At 50.8% G+C, this 19,608-nt stretch overlaps 1 protein-coding gene across 12 annotated transcripts in view; it reads left to right on the top strand.

Moving 5' to 3' along the window:
* CACNA1A (calcium voltage-gated channel subunit alpha1 A) overlaps positions 1 to 19,608 on the top strand; it is a 286,598-nt gene that overhangs the window by 228,705 nt on the left and 38,285 nt on the right. For 7 of the 12 annotated variants that reach the window (XM_045990601.1, XM_045990602.1, XM_045990608.1 and 4 more), the window contains 9 exons: positions 64 to 123; positions 841 to 947; positions 6,871 to 6,882; positions 9,849 to 9,948; positions 11,469 to 11,629; positions 13,045 to 13,182; positions 14,726 to 14,927; positions 16,023 to 16,187; positions 18,882 to 18,992. In XM_045990601.1, the coding sequence (XP_045846557.1) occupies positions 64 to 123; positions 841 to 947; positions 6,871 to 6,882; positions 9,849 to 9,948; positions 11,469 to 11,629; positions 13,045 to 13,182; positions 14,726 to 14,927; positions 16,023 to 16,187; positions 18,882 to 18,992 (1,056 nt within the window). The remainder of the gene's footprint in view (positions 1 to 63; positions 124 to 840; positions 948 to 6,870; positions 6,883 to 9,848; positions 9,949 to 11,468; positions 11,630 to 13,044; positions 13,183 to 14,725; positions 14,928 to 16,022; positions 16,188 to 18,881; positions 18,993 to 19,608) is intronic. The other 5 variants (XM_045990607.1, XM_045990606.1, XM_045990604.1 and 2 more) reach the window with 1 other exon arrangement.

Below are 19,608 nucleotides of genomic sequence, written 5' to 3'. Positions count from 1 at the left end.
TTCCTGGGGACTCTGCTGGAGCAAGCTAGTGATCTGTTGTCCCCTTGCTTTTATCCCCTACAGGTGCTGAGATATTTTGACTACGTTTTTACAGGCGTCTTTACCTTTGAGATGGTGATCAAGGTGAGTGCTGAGAGAGCCAGGGGTCTAAGGGAATCTTCAACCTCAAGAATGCCACCCTGAGGCAGGTGACTTGCACGGGGGATTAGAAATGCTTGGTGTGTTGGAGCAGCAGCAAGGACTGGAAGGAATGAGTGAGGAAAATGGGAAACCAGGGCAGGGAGATGAGAACAGGGAGGTGACAGGACAGAGCCTGCAGGGCCTTGTGGGCCACGGGGAGGACTTTTACTTTTGCCCCAAGTGAGGTTGGGAGCCATCGAAGATTCTGAGCAGAGAAGGGACTCAACTCATACCCATTCCCATGGCACCCTCTGGTTTTGCTGGGGAGGACAGACTTGAGGCAGGGGCAGGACAGGTGGGAGCCAGGAGAACTAGGAGCAGGCGGCAATCATGCTAGTCCAGGCAGAGGGTGATGGGAGGCAGATCAGGGTGATGGTGGAGAAGGTGGGCAGGTTCTTAGAAGGTTTGCTGATGGATTCCACTTGGGGAATAAGATAAAGAAGAGTCAAGGGGGACCCCAAGGTTTTGGGCCTAAGAACCAGCAAGTCAGAACTGCCTCTCATGAGATGGGGAGGTACTTTGGGCTCCCCCAGGACCTCCGGCTGCTGTCCCATCCCTCACCGTGTCGCCTTCTGGTGCCCCTCCCCCAGAGGCTGGAAAGGTGGTATTGATCCCCAAGGTGGGATAAGGGATCTGAGCACCATCTCTTCTCACCTGTAGATGATCGACCTGGGGCTCGTCCTGCACCAGGGTGCCTACTTTCGTGACCTCTGGAACATTCTTGACTTCATAGTGGTCAGTGGGGCCCTGGTGGCCTTTGCCTTCACGTAAGTCTCCTCTTGAGGCTTCTACTTGCCTCTTTGCCCCCTGCCCTTAATTTGGGGCAACCCACTGGATCAGGGAATATGTTCTCAGGGTGTAGAGATGGGGAGAGTAGGCTCTGGGAGGTGGGAGACATCCGCATGCCTCCAGGAAGAGCTTCAACTGGCTTTTGCATGACGTCCACTGTGGAGGAAGAAGGAGAAGGGACCCTACCTTCTACCTCCTCACACAGCCGCGTCACCGACCCCTTGCTCTGCTGCTTTCGGTAGAATAGCCCCGCCGGGACATCTCATCTTCCTTCTGCTCTACAAGCTCCACCCAACCGCTGTCTCTCTGAGAGCCCCCTAGAAAGAAAACCAGGAAATGAATGTGCATGAGAATTCAGCCCCCCACCCTGTGCCTGAAGGCCCTGTAGTTGTAGACTCTTGACTCCCTTCATGTGTCTTTTACTTCTCCTGGCAGTCCTAGGACTCTCTGCCTCCTGAAAGGTCATGCATCATTGTGCAACTCCAAGATGGCACCTGGGTTGTGGGTAGCCATTCCAGAATGGCACCCAAGGGCCAAGCAGCCATTCCATCCAAGATGGCACCCAAATTGTGGGAACCCATTTCAAGATGGCACCCAAGGGCTGGGCAGCCACTAGATCTTAGGGCCTTGAGAGCAAACTTAGCAGTGCTTTCCTCAAGTTATAGATGTTTGGAGCAGGTTGAGAAGACCCAACCAGCTTCTAATCCAGAAACAAATTGTCTTGGGGACCTGTCTGGGCCCGTGGATCATTCCCAGAAAGGAAAGTCTCGGAGGGACTGTGACCCATCTCACCCCCATAGTGAGAAATCAGAGGCTTCCTTTGTGCCTTTGCCCCCTATCTTCCTTCTCAGGAGATTTTTCGGGGTTCTCGAATGTCCCCCTAACCAAATAACAAAGACTTGGTTTGTCAGGAGGCCAGAGTGGTGGCTCATTTCCAATTTAGGGACTAAGGTGGGCCACTCTCAGATTCTTCTCTGGGAAAACAATGAGGTCAGCTTATGTCAGAACAGCCAGAAAGCTCCAAGGTTATGGATGTCTCCAAGCTAGTGGAGGGGTACCATAAGGGTCAGGAGGCTGATATATTTCTGACTCTGGCCAGACTTTCCACCCCTTCTTCCCTTTCCCTTCTACTTTCTTTTCCTCTTTCTATGTCTGCTCTCCTTCCACCTTGTCTCCTTCATTTTTCCTCCTTCCTCATTCCTTCCTCCTCTCCCTCCTTCTCTCTTTCCCTTTTTTAAATGAGTACTTAAGTATGAGAGCAATGGAAAACACTGTTTAAAAAAACACAAAATTTGACTATGTTATTAACATGTTCTGAAGTTTCAAAAATTAAATAAGTGCGCAGTGAATTAGAGGAGAAAGATTGCCACAAATAAGACAAAGAACTATTGGCATTCATATATAAAAAAGCAATTACAAATCAATAAGAAATATGAACCTCAGTAGATAAATGGATGAGGGATGTAAACAAAAATTTTGCAGAATGCTGACAACTAAAAAAATGGAAAAAAAATCTGCCTCCTTGGAATTTGGAGAAATGGAAAATACAAGTAAGATACAATTTGTTTCCTACCAAGATATCACCAGTTGCTTCCAAAAAGATTTTTAAAGTGTATTTAAGAATATCATGACATATGCTCCTTCCTCCCTCCATCAGGTATTTGAGCGACTCCTACAAGGTATCTGGTAGGCACCATGCTAGGTCCTGAGAAAATTTCAATTCTGAGGAACCAAAATATTTTGCTGCCCTTAGCCTGAGTGACTCTATCCCCTGTGGAAATTATTCACGTGCTGTCTGTCTCCATTTCTGTCCCAAATCCCATTCCCTCCCTCATTCCTATTTCTTTCTCCCTCTTTCTCTTACCCCTTTTTCTCTTCTTCCCTCTAACTGCCTCTCCTGCTCTTTCTCCTACTATGTTCCTCTCCATCCCTCCTTCCCTCTTTCTGTGTGCCTCTCTCCTTTTTCATCCTTTTCTTCCCTTTTTCCCCAACCCCACATTTTCTCTTTTCTGTTATCACCTTCTGTCTCTCTGTTTCTCTTTGCCTACCCAGCCCTCCCCAGCACATGCGTGTCTCTCTCTGTCTCTGTCCCTCTGTCTGGTTCATATCCTCTCTCCTCTCCTCTCCTCTCTCTCTCTCTCTCTCTCTCTCTCTCTCTCTTTCTCTCTCTCCCTACTCTGACCCTGGCCCCCTGGGCCTGACCATCTACCTAACCTGTGTGGCCTAGAGAAAGGGGACACTCATCATGCGCTCTGGCATCAGGAGACGCAGCCCCCACCATATTCTGACCTGGGACAGCCTCTGCGGCAAGGGAGGGCAAGCTAGTAGGCACCTCGCTCAGACTTCCTCTAGTCTTCCAGGGTGATGTCCTCCCAGCAGCCATCAAGTCTCCTAGAGCTCAGGAGATGATAGGTCAAGGGGGACCCTGTCAGCCACATCCATCTGTCCACACACAACCACTCCTTTGCCAGCTCTGCCTGGGGTGGGGGATTTTGCTCTCCATGGCCACCACTGGGTATAGAACAAAAGAAGTGATGACAGGGGCCCACCAGCTCACCCTTGGCCTTGGCACTTTCCTCCCAGACCTCTGTCGGAGCCAACATGCTTCAGTAAGAAGGAGGGGGACCCCACAGTTGCCCTGCCTCACCTCCATCCCCCAATTTGACCTCACAATTTGGGGAAGGGGTGGTGTTCCAAAGACTTGGGACTTTCAACCAGAGAACTTTCACCATAATGAGCTACAGTTGACAATATGCTGTTTCTAGGATCCCTGGAGCTATAATTAGGCTCTACTTTAAGCAAACAATTTGCAAAATCAAAATTATTTTTCCACCAAAAATCAATCAGCAGTATGATTCTTTGTGTTGCAAAAGAATCTGCTAGAGGGAGCTGATTTTTTTTTGAATTTTCATTTTATATATGAAATTATACAAGGGCATTCAAAATGAGCCTACCACTCACAGAAATCTGGCAGCATATTTGTAGTCAGTCTTTTATACTGCTTCTATGAAGTTGCTACAGGCATAAAGCCAGCCAACCCATGACCTTGAAAATCCCCGTTTTGTATTTTTTTTAAATTCGTATGCAAGGAAAAGGTCCAGACTGGGATTTAAGGACATCTTCTAAGCCTCAATGGGCTTGTAGATCATGCCGGAACTGGGGGGTGTGAAATTTTGCAGTGGGATCCTGACAGGTGCTGCCAGCTCTCAAGGGGTTTTGGGAGAGCTGACATCCATGTGAGCCCCTTTGTATGATGGTCATGGGGATAGGAGAGGTAGACCCTGAGACCCCCCTGCCAAGACCCTCCCTACCTTGCTGCAAAGAATCCATCTGGTGCTGCCACCTCTCTTTCAAGGCAGGGTTGCAGGCCTGGCACAGTTGGCCAGGCACCTTGATCAAGCCACTCCTGCATGCCCAGGGCTATATCTGCCCAAAATCCAAAGAAGGAGCCCTCAGGCTGTTACTTTTCTCCTCAGCAGGGTCTCAGAATCCTGCCCCTGGCTGCAGTTTTCTGGCCTCTTTTGCCTGAGGGCGTTTCTCGCCCTATGAGGACTTTCTTACTATCTTTTCTTGTTACTACATGGATATCACATTGGTAGGAGTGAGAGGTTCTCTGAGGGTCTCAGAGGTCCCAGAGTCCTTTGCTTCTTTCCTTTCTGGTCTTTTAACTCAATTTATCAGTCCAGTGTCCATCTCCTCATAGACAAGGCTGAGACCCCCAAGAGGTGTTAATTAGTCTTACTGCTTTAGAAAGAGCCTCCTGCAAGTCTACCTAGTTTGTCTCTTATATGCGCGTCCCTTCGCCGTTCTATGCCTCAGTTTCCCCATAAAGCTGAAAATTTTGACTAAATAGTCCATCACAGCCTCCATATAATTAATCCCCACAAGCAACCTCCTGTGGGAAGTTGTCTCATTGTTCCCATTCTGTAGAGGAGGAAACTGAGGCCCAGAGGTGAATCTGGCAGGATCGCTAAGGTGGAGCTCAACCGACAGATTCAAGGTTGCTGCCCATCTCGCAGCTGTGAACGTGGAAGCTTTCACAAATCAGCAGAAGGACACTTGACCGCTTAGCCACCCTGGGTTCCTCGAAAGCCCGGGGAAGAGGGCACAAGGCTGCTCCTTTCTTCCTTGAAAAGAATCTTGCTGTTCTGGCCTTTTGGGGAGGAGGCAAGGATTCTGCTGTGATCGTGGCCCCGTCTCAGATGTAGGAAAACTATCCCTGTGGTTCTCCAAGGGATGTGTTGAAGCTCTGCTGACAGTCCCCACCCCTCCTGCACCTCACCCGAATCTGTGTGTGTGTATGTGTGTGTGTGTCCTGCTCCTTCCACCGACTGTGTGCCGTGTCCACGCAACCACCATTAACACACCATCTCATGAGCCGTCACACGTGATCTCATGCTCTGTGCCCATGCATCGGGGTGGCCAACTGACATGTCTCAGCAGCTGGTAGATCGTGATCCTGCCCTCACTGCCAAGAGTCCATCTGGTGCTGCCACTCCTCCCTCAAGGCAGGCCAGCACAACTGGCAGAACGCCTTGATCAAGCTTCTCTTGCATGCTCAGGAGCCGAACTGCCAGGAAGCCAAAGAAGGAGCCCTCGGGCTGCCGCATTTTTAATCCCATCCTCAACCCAGCCCCTGCACTGAAGGCATTATTTTTCTTGTGTGTGACAAAAGTGGAAAAGAAGACTTGAGTGCAAGATACACGAACCGGGGTTTGAATCTCAGTCTGCCGCTTCCAAGCTGTGTGACCTTAGACAAGTCACTCTCCCTCTCTGGGCCTCAGCTTCCTCATCTGGAAAACAGGCATGATGGTGCCACCTTCCCACAGGCAAACATAGTGACATTCAGAAGGCTCACGTTTTACACCTAAAGTCAGGAGGTCAGGCGGAAATGACTATCATTGAAAGATCTGTCGTAATTCGCAGAGGAGAATCTACACGATTCCATGTATATGATAAGTCCTAGATACATGGAGCTTTGAGAACCTGGAAGATGAAATCAAAAGGTTGGAGGGGGGCAGGAAAAATCCAGCGGAAATATCTGTAGACATTTAAACCATTCTGCATTTAGAAATATCACTAACTTTGAATAAAATGTTAAGTGGAAAGAAGGAAGGAAGGAGGGTAGGTCACTAGCTTTGAAAGAGGCAGCAGACAGGAAGTTCCAGAGAGTACCCGCCTGGTAGAAGGGTTTCTGATGACAGTGAAGTTCCTCTGGCCTTGACCTCCAGCCATGGTTGGAGAGTTGTCATGAGACCAAGCCTGATTCCAAAGATAAGTGGGAGGGCTGAGCCAGATACCAAGAGCTTCGTCTCAGGACCCCCAAGACCTGTGTCTAACTACACCCCAAATTGGAACTCTTTGCTGACCTCCCTCTCCTTCCTACCTTAGGGAGTAAAGTCAAGGCCATAGCTACCATGTATCAAGCATCAGAATCCCCAAGGTCTGTTTTACAGATGAGGATGACAATTAGGGGCAGAGCTGGGATTCAAACCCCAGTGCCCCCGGACTCCAAAGCTCACAATTTCCAAGCCATTCTAAGACCTTTCAGCCCCAGAACCTCTGGAGAAAAGGGGTTTCTCCAGCTCTTGGCAGTGACCTTCAGTGGTGAATTTGCCTTTGGTCATTGACAACTTTCTGGCTGTCCTGCTACTTGGAAATTTGGCTTTCTTGGTGCTGTTGGGCAGTGCCGGGAGCCTGCCGAGGGCAGGGGACTGGACGGGGGGCTTCCAGATGGAAGGCTGGATGTCGGCCAGAGCCACAAGCCTGAGCCACAATCCTCCTGGTGCCCAGGCAGGGCAGGGGGCGCTCAGGTGTGTGTGCGTGTGTATGTGTGTGTTCTGTGTTCTTTCTTCTGAGGCCGCTTACGATCTGTCTCTCCTTCCGACGCCACCTCACCAGGAGCAGTACACGGTAAAGTTTTCTCTCTCTCTCTCTCTCCTTCTCTCTCTCTCTCTCTCTCTCATTTTGTCTCTTGTTCTCCATGCCCTGGTGCAGCTGTGTTGGTTCTGGGCCTGTTTCCACGGCCTTCTGTTTTTGCTGCCGTCCGTTGCTTGCAGTGACCAGAGCCCGCCCTCAGTCTCTCCGTGGGGAGGAGGATCCCTAAGGGGTCTTGGTCATTGCCTCCCACCATGACCCACCATGAGTCCAGTTCTTGGCAGAGAATAGAAAGGACATGGGGAAGCGGGGCCTCTGCAAGGTCTGATTTCAACAAGGCAGATGAACGTGGTGGGGCGGTTCCTAGAGTGGTAAGCGTGTCCAGACCCCGAGATGGGACAAGCCACACAAGCAGGACTTGGGCTCTAAAAGGAGAAATTGGCCTCCCAAGGAGCATCTACACTTTCAGCAAAGCCGGTTCGAAGTCGGGTTGTTTCTGTGAGCGCGCCTTGATCCAGCCATTCCTGCATGCTCAGAACCCAAACTGCCGGGAATGCTCCTCACTGCCTCAATAAACAAGACTGTTTCTCAGCCTCACCTGAGGCCAAAGTACCTCGTGGGGGAGAGGGCCCCACAGGGGGAGGCCAGGGAGTCCTTTTCAGAGAGTGGATATGCCCATGGGAGTCATGCTTCCAAATGTCAGCCATTCAGCGTTTCGATTGTAGCCGGTTCCACATACAACCTAGATGTCCACCTGCTTGATATTTTTTTCACCAACACGTAGTCTAAACTTTGCTTCAGTTTTTGCCGGGAAACTAGATCATCCCGTTACAACCACTATTGTTTAACCTCAGACAGAACCACGGCTGGAAATGTGAATCCCACAGGCATGAAATGGTGACAATGTGACTTGTCACATTCAAGCTGGCTTCTAGGAATTCCAGAGAAATTAGTGAGTGTTAGGGAAACATTACAGATCTCCTAACACATCTCGGAGACCTTCCACTCTTACCAAAGCAAAAGGCCTAAGACATTCTTGAAGAAGAAGTCGCTGGTTTCCCTGTGTGGTCTAATTATTTAATTGTGTCCCTGTTCTGCCTCACATTACCTCAGTGACTCTCTTGACATGTGTCATTTCCGGGGCACAGCCTTGAGATAACAATGATGACCTTGGCTTTAAAAAGGGAAAAACAGGTTGCAGCTGAATCCCGGAGCACAGCTGTGCCCTGCAGGATAACATCCAGTTCTCCTCTTTATTCCCCGAAAAATGAGAGAAAGGAGATCTAAAAGATAGGTTGTTTTTGTGCCCAGATACCCAGACACATCATGGTGGGAGTCCCTGGGATAGCTCTCCATGTGACCCACGAGGTAACGAGGGAGAGAGATGTTCACTGCAGGACCCTCAAAGAACTCTGATCTAGATCATTCACGGGCGTCCTGAGACCACACGCCAGGCACATGATGGGGGCTGGAACAAGAACCAAGATAAAAGGGAAAATGGACACGTAGATGAATAAATCACAATTCGAGCCTTTGAGGGGTTATCAGTCTAAAGCCTGAAGCCAAAGACAGAAGCAAAGGTGACTGGAGCAGCAGGAGGGGCTGGTAAAACCCAGCGATTAATCAGGGGAGGCTGTCAGATAAAGGACCACCTAACTTGGCTTTGGGGACTGCGTGGTCCTGTGAATGGAGAGGTGGAGGAAGGGCATTTCTAGCAGCAGGAACAGTATGTGCAAAAGCAGAGGGAGACCAAAGAGTGTGGCTGGGGTTTGGGGTGTGTCACAGTCGATGGGAATGCAAAGGTAAATGTAAGTTGGGCTAGATTTCCAAGAGCCTTGAGTGCCGCGCCCGAAGTTCCCACTTCTTGTAATTCAGATGCTCCAGAAGGATTCTGAGAGGGGAGCGAAATGGTCATTGGCTTTGATCACTGTGTGCAGAAAAGATCAAAGGAGGGGCGCCTGGGTGGCTCAGTGGATTAAGCCGCTGCCTTCAGCTCAGGTCATGATCTCAGGGTCCTGGGATCGAGCCCCGCATCGGGCTCTCTGCTCTGCAGGGAGACTGCTTCCTCCTCTCTCTCTGCCTGCCTCTCTGCCTACTTGTGATCTCTCTCTCTGTCAAATAAATGAATAAAATCTTTAAAAAAAAAAAAAAAAAAAAAAAAAAAAAAAAAAAAGAAAAGATCAAAGGAGAGAGAGACAGGGAGTGAGGGTGTGGGGGAGTGGGAAATGGGTAACGAGAGTCCAGCATAAGATGGTGGCCAGGGACGATGATGGAGATGTTATGGGGGTAACCCATTGGGGATGGAGGACAGGAAGCTGAATGTGACACTTGGGTTTCTGACTTGGGAGACTGGGTAGATGGTGAGTTCTATTAACCACAAGACCTTGATGGCTGCACCCAATGCCCTCCTCTTGGGGGACCCACATCATGGCTGGGTAAGGGTAGGAAGGCATCTGCAAGGGCCGTAGGGCAAAGGCTCAAGTCCAGTAGACCCTGGACTAAAGCTCTATGCAGCTCTCTGGAAAGACGGGCTAAGGGACCCTGGCAGAGGTTCAACATGGGCATCTGAAGTCTGGTTCTTTCCTTTCTTGTGGGCTCAGGGAATACTGGGGGAGGACCACATTAAGTATTTCCTGAATCCTGTTGGAAGAGCCCACCAAGACCACCCCCAGTCAGCATACAAGGGCAGCCAGCTCTCCTCTGCTAGGTCTGAGCATCCCCCTGCCACCCCTACAGCTACTCACGCCCAGTCAAGTGGTGGAGGACCTTAACAAATCTTGAGACAAGAACCACGGAAGGCCATCTGTTGATTACCTCTTGAGTTCAAACATAGCAGGGATGCTTACCACTCTTCCCAAGAAAGGGCAGGACTGTGCCAGGCTCCCCCCAGACCCTTAGGCCTGAGAGGGTGGGGGGGTCACATGGAGTTGTGGGCCACCCACTACCCAGACTGACTTCTGCTCCCTCTCTTCCCCTCTCCGTACCCTAACATCCCTCCACAGTGGCAATAGCAAAGGAAAGGACATCAACACAATTAAATCCCTCCGAGTCCTCCGGGTGCTACGACCTCTTAAAACCATCAAGCGGTTGCCAAAGCTCAAGGTGAGATTGGGGCATGTGGGAGACCTGTCTGGGTTGCCATGTACAGTTGAGCAGGTTGCATGCTGCTCAAGAACACGACATTGAAAGGGGTGCTGATAACATCACATCGGTCATATAAGGATATACTTATTATTAGAACTTTCCAGCAGATGGCAGTAAAGTGAGTTGGTCTAACAAAATCTGTATTGTGACAGTTTTCCATTAGATAAAATGTCTTGAGGTGGAGATCCCTTTTCCTAATTCACAGGAGGACATCATATGGATAAAATAGGGCACAACCATAATGTGGGAAGCCAGAAACTGGGTTTCTGCTCCCACACAACTTTTTACTTTTCACCAGTCTGTTCTAGGCTCTATTATCTCCCGTTCCAAAATAGTATGAACCAGTATTTCTCAAGCTTGTCATTCAGGAGAAACGGGAGAAAAGAAAAGGAAATGCAACCTAGTCATTCAAACACACCTTTTCCACTGATGTTCCACCTGAGGACCACCTGTATTGTCTCCTGCTTCATGTTAAAGTCCTTGCTTTTTTTTTTTTTTTTAATTTAAATGAATGTATTTTAAAAGGAAATTCTATGCCAAGGTTCTCAAATTGGAAAACCGGAACCCAATGTTAACAGAAGGTAAAACTAAATACATTCCCCCCAAAAGACACGGTTATTAAAATCCAGCCCAAAAGATTGCCTGAAAAAGGCTTCGGACACGGGTGCTTGCTCTTCCCAGGTTAAAAAAAGAAAAGTATCAGGGTTAGGTGCTAACAGTAGCAACAGAGCAAGACTTTCTCCTTCACCCAAAAGGAATGAAGGGAAAAGTGGAAAGGGAGTAACTTTGTTACTGTGCAGTGGAGCACGATTTAGCGTTGGGCTCCTGCAGGACCTAAAGGAACGTCCTCCGTCGCCCAGATGTGCCCCTCCCCCATGACTTTGGTACTTGTGCTCCCAGATATGTGGCAGCCCTTTGGGCAGGAAAGCTTGCGCTGAAACACGTGCGATGCAGTCCAGCCCTATTCGGTGCTGTGGTTCTTCAACTTTTCTGGGTGGCAGCCCCCTCCCCAAGCCCCCGTGAAAGCTATGCACGCTCCCCCCGCCCCCGCCACACCCCGGGGAAAGCTGGCCAGTAATGACAGCGGGCTGGACCCTTACCCACTTGTGGTTAGGACCCACTCTGGTTAGAAGCAGAACGGGGTGGGAGACGCTGCGAGCGGAACCCCTGCCTTCTTTGGGAGATGCTGGAAAGATTCCATCTCGCCCAGGACGGAGTCTCCTGGGTCCGGGAGGTCAGCTCCCAAAGCCGGAGCGCCCCCTACTGCTCAGTGGGCAGAAGGAAGGGAGAGAGAAGGAGGGAAGGGCCGGGGAGAGGGGAGGCAGGGACGCGGAATCAACGGGAAAGGCCTTGTCTGTGAGATGGAACGTGGGCGAACTGGCCACACGTTGGTACCACGGACTGCTGGAGGTGGAGGCCGGGCAGGCCCGCAGCCCCTCATGCCCTCTCTCCTCTCCGCCCTCCGCCCCCCTCCCCAGGCCGTGTTCGACTGTGTGGTGAACTCGCTCAAGAACGTCTTCAACATCCTCATCGTCTACATGCTGTTCATGTTCATCTTCGCTGTGGTGGCCGTGCAGCTGTTCAAGGGCAAGTTCTTCCACTGCACTGACGAGTCCAAGGAGTTCGAGAAAGATTGCCGGTGAGTCTCTGCTCTCCGTGTCCTCGCGGGGGCGGGCGGGGGGAGGGGCGGGGAGGCGCCAGAAGCGCCCCGAGCTTGGAAACTCCTCCTTTGTCCCCACCTTTGTCCCCTGAGGGCTATTCATACTCGTCCCCACCTTTGTCACGTGACAAAGGTGAGGTCCCCACCTTTGTCACGTGAGGGCTATTCATACTCGTCCACGTTCCCTTTTTGGAAAACCTTTACCGGCAGATGGCGTTTCAAAGTGAAAATGTTTTGCGATTTTAGAAAGATCAAATAGTCCGAGTTACACATAGGACTTCAGTCACACCTTCAGCTGCTGGGTCTAAGGCATCCCTGTAATCAAACCGATTTTTTGTTTTTGTGTATCTTTTTGTGTTTGTTTGTTTGTTTGTTTGTTTTTGGAACCATGCAACTGTTTGCACCAAATGGGACAAATGACAAGGGTAAAGAGCTTCACGTCCAGTCGGGTCAGGTTTCATTGCCAAACAAATTAGGTCAGAGGTGGACAAATTTTGTCTGCCAGGGGCCAGATCCTACGTGCTTGGCCTCTGTGGGGTCTACAGCCCCCGGCAGCCTGTGTCCCCTCTCGTCCTAATGCAGAGCAGCCACACAACACGGGGACAAAAGGGCATGTCTGTGTTCCTATTTCTAGAAGTGAAAAATTTGAATGCCGGACAAATGTAATTTGTCACGAATGCATTCTTTCGATTTGTTTTCAACCACTGAAAGAGGTAGAAAACCGTTCTCACTTTGTGGACCATACAGAAAACACGTGCAAATTTGGTCTGCGGGTCATAACTTGCCACGCCTGACTTAAGAGAAAAGTGTTCAGCTTTCATAATTTTCTAGATTTTGGAGTCGTGGCGGAGAAATTGTAGACCAGAAGTCGCCCCATCTTTGGGTCAGCCTCGTGATAGAAATTGCTGAGCCTTTAACTAAGCTCCCTGTAAAGTTTACCATCGCTGGTGTAAAACCTGACTAGGCAGGGAATGGCAGCCTCTTATTTTGGTGGCTGGGTCTTGACATTGGAAGGACCCCATACACTTGGCCACGTGTCTGGGGCTGAGCCTTGTGTCCTGCCCTGAAATGGAGCAGGAGTCGCCCCCTCCAGCCTGAGGAACCCAGAGGTGTGCCTCTCTCGTGCCCTGCTCCCAACCCCCCAAGCCTGAGGCTCCCACCCGCAGGACCGGAAGTTCTTGTGTTGGAAGAGAGTGCTTGGTCCTGAGTCTGGCCTCGTGTGGGGGTTTGTCTCCAAGTGGACGCACACAGATGTCAGGGAGACCCATCAGAGGCTGCTGCCTGGGCTGAGGGACACAATGGGGGCTGGTGGTCCCCTCTTCCTCCTATCTCTGACTGCTGAAGATGAGCGTCCCCTTCTTCTGTTTACTCATGGCCCCCATTTTCTGTGGCAGCGGCAAGTACCTCCTCTACGAGAAGAACGAGGTGAAGGCACGGGACAGACAGTGGAAGAAATACGAGTTCCATTATGACAATGTGCTGTGGGCTCTGCTGACTCTCTTCACCGTGTCCACGGGAGAAGGCTGGCCACAGTGAGTGGCCCACGAGAGAGCCCCACGGAGGAGCTGGGGGCGGGGGCGGCCAGGGAGCAGGACGGGGGAGGGTCCGAGAGCCCAGTGCTGAGGAAGGCCTGGCGGAGGAGAGGCTGGCTCCTGGCTTCCCAAGGTGGAGACCCCGCTAGGGGCGTGAGGGGCTGTCACCGGAACGCCGGCCTGCACGTGCAGCTGGGCCTGTGGGGCAGGAACCCAGCCCTCGCTGGGCTCCTCTGCTAGACCCTGATTGTGGAGCGGACATTGCTTCTAATTTGCAGGAAGGCTCCCCAGACACAGGCAGTCACATCTCTTAACCCTTCCTGTGCCGGTGAGCGCAGATCTCCAGGACCAGAGTGTGTGGACATGACATTTCCCAAGTCCCTTTGACCACAGGATCATTCTTCACCCAGAACAGGGCAAGGGCCGGGGTGAGGCTGAATCGTGCGCAAGTCCAGGGCTAGACGGACCGGTCTTTACTTAAAATGTTAATTTTTTTTTCATCATAGGTCTTTTTGGCATTTGTTATGATTTGCTTAAATATTGCAGTAAAATGCTATTTCTCCTGATGACTGAGAGGTTTGGCACCTCCTTAATTTGTGTCCAAGGCAAGTGCCTCACTCTCCTCACCCAAGTCCTGGTCCTCCTCTCAGAGGTCGCAGAAATGCAAGTTGACTCCAGTGTGCCCTCATCATCCTCGCCCCCCTCCCTCCTGCTCTCAGGAAACACACAGCCCTCATGTGCCTTTCCACCCACCCACTCACACACTCAGTACCCACTTACATGGGGCCAGTGCTAGCCCCTACGGCACCTTGGAGAAAATTTTTTAGACAGCCCTTCCTCAGCAGACTTCACTTCCATCTGGCAGAAAATCATTGCAATATACTTAATGGTTTTGTTCAAATGAGGTATTTCATGGCCACCTGCCCAAAAGTTGTCATCATAAATACACAAATCTATCATGTCTACAGTATGAATGGCACCCCTTAGGCACAGAACCCTTGAGCAGTGTACAATCTGTGCAACTGTTCAGAGCAGCTATGCACATACACACCCGCGTTCATCCCCACTACCCCTTCTTGGCTCCCACCACCAGCTGTGCTTAAATGCCCCCCCACACACTCATATCTGCCTCCATGACCCTATATACCCTCCCATCCATCACCACCAACCTGATTTCCCATCCCAGCTTGGCCAGACCTTAGTGGGTGAACTTCAGGAAGTCACTTTAAATTGCTAAACCTCAATTTCCTCATGTGCAAAAGGGAGCCAGTGTAACCTCCCTGAGAGGGTGGCCGAGAAAATAAATAAAATCATGCCCAGCGCTTAATAACCCTCCAGATGCATTGGTGAAGGTAACTGACACTGTTTTCAACCCTCCCCGCAGACAAAGGAAGTGGGAAGACGTATGGCTTTATAAAGTCACCACAGTAATTGGCATCTGAAAACAATGACTCCTCTCATCTCTTTGCTGTTTTCTCTTAACATCTCCCTCCGTTCCTGTGACCCACCCACTTGCCCCCTCTCCCTACCCCACCCCTCATAGGGTCCTCAAGCACTCCGTGGACGCCACCTTTGAGAACCAGGGCCCCAGCCCCGGGTACCGCATGGAGATGTCCATCTTCTACGTCGTCTACTTCGTGGTTTTCCCCTTCTTCTTTGTCAATATCTTTGTGGCCTTGATCATCATCACCTTCCAGGAGCAGGGGGACAAGATGATGGAGGAATACAGCCTGGAGAAAAATGAGGTGCTATTTCCCGCCTGCATCCCTTGTTTAAAAATTGAGGACACCCCCCATACACGCGCATGCACACACACATACACACACACACACACACACACACCGAGGAAACAGCTTTTGGGGGCATCTGGGGAGGGCACAGCGGCATCCCGTCTGCAGGGCAGCCCATCCTGGGGTCCCCAGAGGAAAACACACCGACAGCAGGTATCTGTTTCAGTCAGTTTGGAATAGCTTTGCCACTCCAGAATCTAAGCGCCAGATACCCACAAAGGGTTTGATGGAGTTCTTGCTAAACACAACATGTCCCCGGGGGGCTCTGGTCCACATCATCTTTACTCTGGTTACCCTCTGAGTCTCTGCAGATCAAGAAGAGAGAATGGCAAACCCCGGTCCAATTTTTGTGCTGTGTGCCCAGAAGGGACACGTGTCCCTTCTGTCCACATCTCATTAGCCAGAGCAAGTCACACATCAATGTCTGATGTCAGTAGGAGGGAGTATGATCTCCCCGAGGGCAGAGTGGTGGATATTTATGAATGAAAATCCAGTCCTCCAGAGAGGACAGACCTGGCTCTTTGCCCTTCTAGAATCATCCAAGCTAGGCAGAGGACCTGAAATCCAACCTTCCTCTGCTCGGTTGGCCCCTAAGACTAAGCAGCCATTATTCCTCCCTCCCTCAAAGCGAAGGAGGAGAAGAAGCAAAATATTCAGTAGGAAAGAACGGTCAGACTTCAAATCAGACTCTGGTTCAGGTTCAGGTTTGGCCCACTTGGCAGCTGTACCACGTCAGGCAAGGGGCTTAACCTCTCTGATCTTCTGTTTTCCTCCCCTGCACAGTAGGGTTATCGAGAGTACCCACTTCCCGTGTTTGCTGCAGGGATTCGGGGAGGTCACGAGGGGCATGTTAGTGCAAGATCAGGCAGACGGTGACTTCTCAAGGAGTTGCAGCTGCTGGCAGAAGAAAGTGGTCTGGTGAAGGGCTTCCGGGAGTGGGGAATCCCGGCTGGGGACAGGCTCGAGCAGATGTGCCCGAGAGCCGTGGCCAGTGAGATGGAGGGTGCCCTCCTACCCCTGGCCCTCATACCACCGGCCTCTCTCCTGCAGAGAGCCTGCATCGACTTCGCCATCAGTGCCAAGCCGCTGACCCGACACATGCCCCAGAACAAGCAGAGTTTCCAGTACCGAATGTGGCAGTTCGTGGTGTCCCCGCCCTTCGAGTACACCATCATGGCCATGATCGCTCTCAACACCATCGTGCTCATGATGAAGGTGAGCCCCCAGCCTGCTTAAGCCCCATGGGCGCCCGCCCCTCACACCCGCCCTCCTCTGGCCCACTGGGGCCATGTGCCCCAAGTTTCCCAGGCAGACTACACTCCATCACCGCCGCAGAGCCTCTGTTCCGGCTGTTCCCTCTGCTGGACACACGGTTCCCACTCCTCGGCCTGGCCAGCTCCTTCCACCTGCATCTCCAGGAAGCCATTCCTGACCTCCCATGACTGCACAAGGCACGTTTCTTTGCAGGCATCAGCGATCCTATGTGCCATATCAGCGTCGGGTTGGAAGGAGGGGCAGGCAAGGACCTTGCAACTCTTGGGGCCACAGAACCTCTTCAGGGTGAATAGTCAGAACGTCTCACCCTGTGGTTTGGAGACCAAAGGGCCGGATATAAGCCCAGCTCTGCCATTTATCTCAGCATTTAACTTTGCACAAGGGACCAGCAACACTCGGGCCTCAGTTTCCCCGTCAATGAAATGGGGATGATCATAATAGCACATTTCCTCCCGTCCCCGGGTGGGGACAAGGATTGAATGAGGACATTGAGGCAAAGACACGAGCACAGCTCTCGACACTCCAAAAACACTCGATGTTTAAGCTTTTCATTTTTGGATTGGCAAACAAGCAGTGGCTATTTTTGCTTGAAACGCTTCCCCATAAGCAAGTTCTTTTATGTTTTCATTGTCAGAATCATGAGCAGTTCCAAAGAGAAAGGAATAGTATAGCACAGCGCTTCTCGGGCTGCCGTGTGTTCACGGAGCATCTGGGGGTCCCGTTAACACGCAGAATTCGGTTCGGCAGATCCGGGCTGGGATCCTGACATTCCAAGTCAGGATCCCCCAGGATGCTGGGGCCACGGGTCCCCAGACCCCACCCTCGTGAATACCTAGTCTCCAGGACCCAGAGGTGCCCATTGTGAGCACGGTTCTAAGTGTGCTTCATCTACTTTCTCTGTTTTCTTGAGGTGAAATTCACGTCACGTAAAATTAACCATTTCAAAGTGTGCAGTTCAATGGTACATTCACCAGGTTGAGCAACCCTCATCTCTCCCTATTTCCAGAACATTTTCATGGCCTCAAAAAGGGACCGCCCCCATCCCCATGACCAGCCACCCCTACCCCAGGCCCCTCCCCCAGCCTCCAGCAACCACCATTCTGCATTATGTTTCTATGGATTTACCCATTCTGGACATTTCATCTATTTTTTAAATTATTTTAAATGATAGACACCACAGTATTTTCCCCTTAAATTCTTCAGTATGTATTTCTAAGAAGTTTTCTTACATATTCTTTTTTTTTAAGGTTTTATTTATTAGAGGGGCATCTGGGTGGCTCAGTCAGTTAAGCAGCTGCCTTTGGCTCAGGTCATAATCCCAGGGTCCTGGGATCAAGCCCTGCATCAGGCTCCCTGCTTAGTATAGAGCCTGCTTCTCCCTTTCCCTCTGCCTGCTGCTCTGCCTACTTGTGCCCCCCCATCAAATAAATAAAATGTGGTTTTTTTTAAGATTTTATTTATTAGAGAGAGCAGGAGAAGGGGGAGTGGGAAAGAAGAAGACTCTCTGCTGAGAAGGGAGCCTTATGTGGGGCTTGATCCCAGGACCCTGAGATGATGACCTGAGCCAAAGGCAGAGGCTTAACCCACTGAGCCACCCAGGCGCCCCTTCCTACATATTCTTATGCTCAACAAGATGAGTGATAATTCTCTAAGATACGTATTGAATTGTCCCCAAAATGTCTTTTACAGCACAAGTTGGGTTTTTGTTTGTTTTTTAGAAGTGGGGAAGGGCAGAAGGAGAAGGAGAAAGAGAATCTTAAGCAGACTCCCTACTGAGCTCAGAGCCTGACATGGGGCTTGATCTTACAACCCTGAGATCATGACCTGAGCTGAAATCAAGAGTCTAACACTTAACCAACCACGCCACCCACGTGCCCCATGAGTTGTTTTTGAGCCAAAATCCAAATGGCTACACGTTTTCTCTGGTTTTTGTCTTTTAAATCTCTATCTTCCCCCATCCTTTTCGTTCCCCATACTGTTGACTTCTTGAAGAAACCAGAGGAGTTGAATGAAAATGGTCCCCCCTCTGGGTGCTTTGGTTTTCTCGTGGCGAACTGTAACCTCTTCCTCTTCCTGCCCTGTCTCCTGTAACCTGGTACTCAGAACTAAAGGTTATAAACTGGAACCTAATTAAACAGTTTGGGCAAGAAGAGTTCAGACGGAGTCAGAATAGAAGTTACCTCTGGGGTGGACTGCTGACTGGAAAGGCATACAAGGAAAGTTTTGGGGGTCCTGGAGGTGTTCTAAGTCTTGGGCTGGGGAGTCATCTTATGGGAGTTCACAGGTAAGGATTTAAAGAGAGAGAGAGATCTGAAGGGGGAAAAAAACAAAACAAAAAACCAGAAAGTCCTGCAGAAAGATGCTACAGACGTCCTCCTGCATCCCACCAGAAGTGCCATCAGGCAGGCAGTCCTAGGATCTGGGATGCTAAGGCAGGACTCAAGAAAGTGCTTGTTTTGCTATGAAAAGTTTAGCCTAGCCCACAGAGGGCTTGCCTGGGGCCTGGGTCGCCTCCACAGGATGTCGGGAAGCCCAGTGTCCAAGTCCCACCTGCCCTGGGACAGGATAGTCGCCTGCCTCCCCAGCCTCCACCCTGCCCGCTGACTCCACTGTCTTTCCTCCTCCCTTCTCCAGTTCTATGGGGCCTCGGTGGCTTATGAAAACGCACTGAGAGTATTCAACATCGTCTTCACCTCCCTCTTCTCTCTGGAATGTGTGCTGAAAGTCATGGCTTTTGGAATTCTGGTAAGCACGGCCTTGGGGTTAGAGCCGTGGGTTGTGGGGGGATGCCCGGAGAGGCACTGGGTGTTGGGCGTTGGTCTCCCTACCTGCCCGAGGACCCCCAACCCCAGCAGTGGCACGAGCATCCCTCCAGTGCCCACAGACCCCACGGAGGCGTTTGCACACTTGCCGAGTGACACCAACGAGACCCAACATTTGAGGGTTCTTGCGTCCTCTGCCCGTCCTGTTGCAGTCATTCCTTGAAGAGATCCAAAGCGGTGGGCATAATTACCATTCGCTTTAAGGAAAGCAAGATCCAGACAGGCCAAGTCCATGGCGTTCCAGCCGTTCTAAACCACAGTCCACAGAAATACGTACATTTTATAAGGGAGGCAGCAGGCAGACATCCAAACACAACAGAGATGATTTGTGCCCTTGCTGTGTGTCCTGTGCCCTAAGCTGTGTGTTCCACGGATGGCCCTGACTTTCTTTTTTTTTTTTTTAAGATTTTATTTATTTATTTGACAGAAAGACAGAGATCACAAGTAGGCAGAGAGGCAGGCAGAGGGGGAGGGAGAAGCAGGCTCCCTGCCAAGCAGAGAGCCCAATGCGGGGCTTGATCCCAGGATCCCAAGATCAT

The sequence above is a fragment of the Meles meles genome, chromosome 20 (assembly GCF_922984935.1).
Source record: "Meles meles chromosome 20, mMelMel3.1 paternal haplotype, whole genome shotgun sequence".
NCBI classification, from domain to species: Eukaryota; Metazoa; Chordata; class Mammalia; order Carnivora; family Mustelidae; genus Meles; species Meles meles.
Note: the sequence above shows the minus strand (reverse complement) of the source record. Positions and strands in the feature narration are given on the sequence as shown.